Genomic DNA, 3011 nt, shown 5'->3' with positions numbered 1-3011 from the left:
AGATGCAGCACTGTGCTGCATCTGGAAGACATAGAGGGAGTCGGGTCAGCGGAGGCTGGAGCACAAGCAGAGGGCAGTGAATACAATGTGCAAAGACAGGAATGTAACAGGGTGCATGCTAATGTAGCACACACCACACAGAGACATGTCCAACTGCACAATAACACACCAGAGCCAAACCAAACGGGGTCCCACCAACCATACTTGGCAGCCAAGAGTGCACAGACATATAACCCACCATACACAGAAACACACAACTCAGCACATGCGCACTGGTCATACGCTGACAATGAACACACGATGACCGACACATGTACGAAGCACCCCCCCCCAGGTAGCACGCATGCACCACAGCTCACACCCACACCCTGTACTGCCACCCCATCCCATACACGTATGACTTCCTGACTGAATATCAGCTAGTACTCCAGCACCTGTGCCCACCATGGCAACATCTGCAGCAGCTACTACTCCAGCAGCTGCCCCCACCATGGCAACACCTGCAGCAGCTACCACTCCAGCAGCTGCCCCCAACTTGGCAACACCTGCAGCAGCTACTACTCCAGCAGCTGCCCCCACCATGGCAACATCTGCAGCAGCTACTACTCCAGCAGCTGCCCCCACCATGGCAACACCTGCAGCAGCTACCACTCCAGCAGCTGCCCCCAACTTGGCAACACCTGCAGAAGCTACTACTCCAGCAGCTGCCCCCACCATGGCAACACCTGCAGCAGCTACTACTCCAGCAGCTGCCCCCACCATGGCAATACCTGCAGCAGCTACCACTCCAGCAGCTGCCCCCAACTTGGCAAAACCTGCAGCAGCACCTACTGGGAGGCAATCCACCTCTCCATGCCAGGCACCCATGTTAATGGGTGCAACCACTGATGAGGATGCTGGTGATACCACCAGTGGCACATCAGAGCACACAGCCTATGACTGTCCCACCTTCAGCCCCATGGCTTGCACAGCCCGCCACCACCACCCAGCATCAGGGATATGAATGCAAGGCTCCGCCGCATGGAGGAGAGACATGAAGAGATGTCAGGACACATGTGCCAGAACCTCCAGGAAGCAACACTGATGCAAGAGGAGATGCAGATGATCCATGAAAGTGTGCAAGCCACTGGCCGGCGATGTGCCTGTGCCCAGGGCCGGTCTACCTCGGTAGTTGTCCTCCCGGCGCAATGTCTGGGTCCTGGAGGGCAATGAGGCAGTTTCAGCTATGTCTGAGAACCTTGCACTCGCCCTGCATGCCGCACTTGAGCACAGACAGAGGGCCGGTTCGGATCCGCCATCCTCAATCACAACACCTGCTGGCTCCCAGCAGAGCAGCCGAGGTGCCCGTCCATGCACCTGTCAGCCTCGCCATGTGGCAAGAAGCCAATGAAATGAACCTGGAACACACATGCAATGAGACTATTGTGCACGAGGGAGTCTTGAGGGTGTCACAGGTTGGGGAGGGGGTGTGAGGAGGGGTAGTTGGGGAGGGGGTGTTGGGCCACCAATTCTCTGTTTTCTGTGCATCAGTCAATACACCTGGTTTAGCATTGCAATACATGTCTAGACAATAATTTTGTTGTGGTAGCATGCTTTAATATTTGTGCAGTCTCACATGCGATGTGTGGCCTAGGCTGTGCGCTGGTGCTCTGTTTTCAGAAGTAATTTGTAATTAGTTCATGGCTGGCTTCACGCCCATCCCTGTTATCCCTGCGATGGGGCATTTGTATGTCTGAATCTGCATCTGATTTACTGCCGTCATCTCGCTCCGCTGGAGGCATGTCCATGTCCGGGGGCATGGGAATGTTACGCCTGACGCACATGTTGTGCAACATTGCACAAGCCAGAACTATCTTGCCCGCTTTCAGAGGCCACTTTCACGGGTCTGTAAAACAGTGCCCCCGCCGATCGGCTTAGACAGCAAAACCTTGACTTCAGGAGTCCAAAGGTCTGCTCAGTGGTGTACCTCGTCCAGATGTGCGCAAGGCGGTATGCATTTTTCTGGTAGGTCGGTGGATGCCTGATGGTTGTCATCAGCCATGGCAGCAAAGGGTATCCAGAATCACCTGCATGGGAGGAACACAGGGGGGCAAGGTCATTGGGGTGGTTGGCTCTGGGTCTGTGACACATGCATAGTGTATGTGCGTTTGTGGCCAGACAATCACCTTGCTGCACCCTGTGACAGTCACTGCTGCTTGGGACCTTTGTGTGATTGGATTCACATGGATGTGACATCGGCGGTGGGGGATGGGCACAGTGAGGACATGCAGAGCTATGTGACATGGGTGTGATGCATTGTGGTACCTGTGTTGTCTTGGTGTGTCCTTCCATTTACTCATGTGCCACATGCCAGCCATGGGCTCCTACTCTTTTATGCAGTTTTTGTCAATGCATTTACTAGTTTCCTGTGGCTTTGCACTGGTGAGAGCGAATAACCCCTCCAATCCCCAGTACACATGCTATGTGGTGTGTGTAGGTCCTTTTTCCCACCCAATAGCCAGGTTTCGCTTTCCAATGTAATGCTCCATGTATCCCTGGCAGTGTGCTGTTGCGCAGGACCGTGGAGTTATGTGGATCAGGGCAAACGTGCACCGCAATGTATGATGGTCAGGTCAGCATCACAGACAAATTGCACATTCATTGAGTGGTAGAGTTTTCAGTTGCGATATACCTCCTCAATGACATGGCCGGCAACTACTTCGATGTGTGTGCAGTCGAGCACTCCAAGTACCTTGGGCATGCCAGCCAGGGCAAGAAAATTGATCTTGGTGGCATTCACTGGGCTGGTGGTGTGAGCAGGGAGATGTGCTGGGACATATGACACAGGAGAGCATCCAGGACCTGCACAACCACCTTAGAAAATCTGGGATGGGAGATTCCATGCAGCTCCTGATAGTGTGATGGTATGTGCTGGTGGCGAGCAAATGCAGCATGGACACCACCTTCAGCAAAGGGCGTATGGCAGCCCAGATGCCAATTACACTGCAGATGTCATCATGGTTGAGGTCCAC

The 3011-nt window shown here is 54.0% G+C and overlaps 1 protein-coding gene across 1 annotated transcript; it reads left to right on the top strand.

The window, feature by feature from the left end:
• Window positions 1-445: 445 nt before the first annotated feature.
• On the top strand, window positions 446-1003 carry LOC138567847 (testis-specific gene A8 protein-like). The gene has a single exon (XM_069646340.1). It carries the CDS (start codon window positions 446-448, stop codon window positions 1001-1003), a length of 558 nt encoding a protein of 185 aa, XP_069502441.1.
• The last annotated feature ends 2008 nt before the right edge of the window (window positions 1004-3011 follow it).

Source organism: Ambystoma mexicanum, chromosome 2p, assembly GCF_040938575.1.
Source record: "Ambystoma mexicanum isolate Mex_15411 chromosome 2p, UKY_AmexF1_1, whole genome shotgun sequence".
NCBI lineage: Eukaryota > Metazoa > Chordata > Amphibia > Caudata > Ambystomatidae > Ambystoma > Ambystoma mexicanum.
This window is presented reverse-complemented; position numbering and strand designations above follow the sequence as displayed.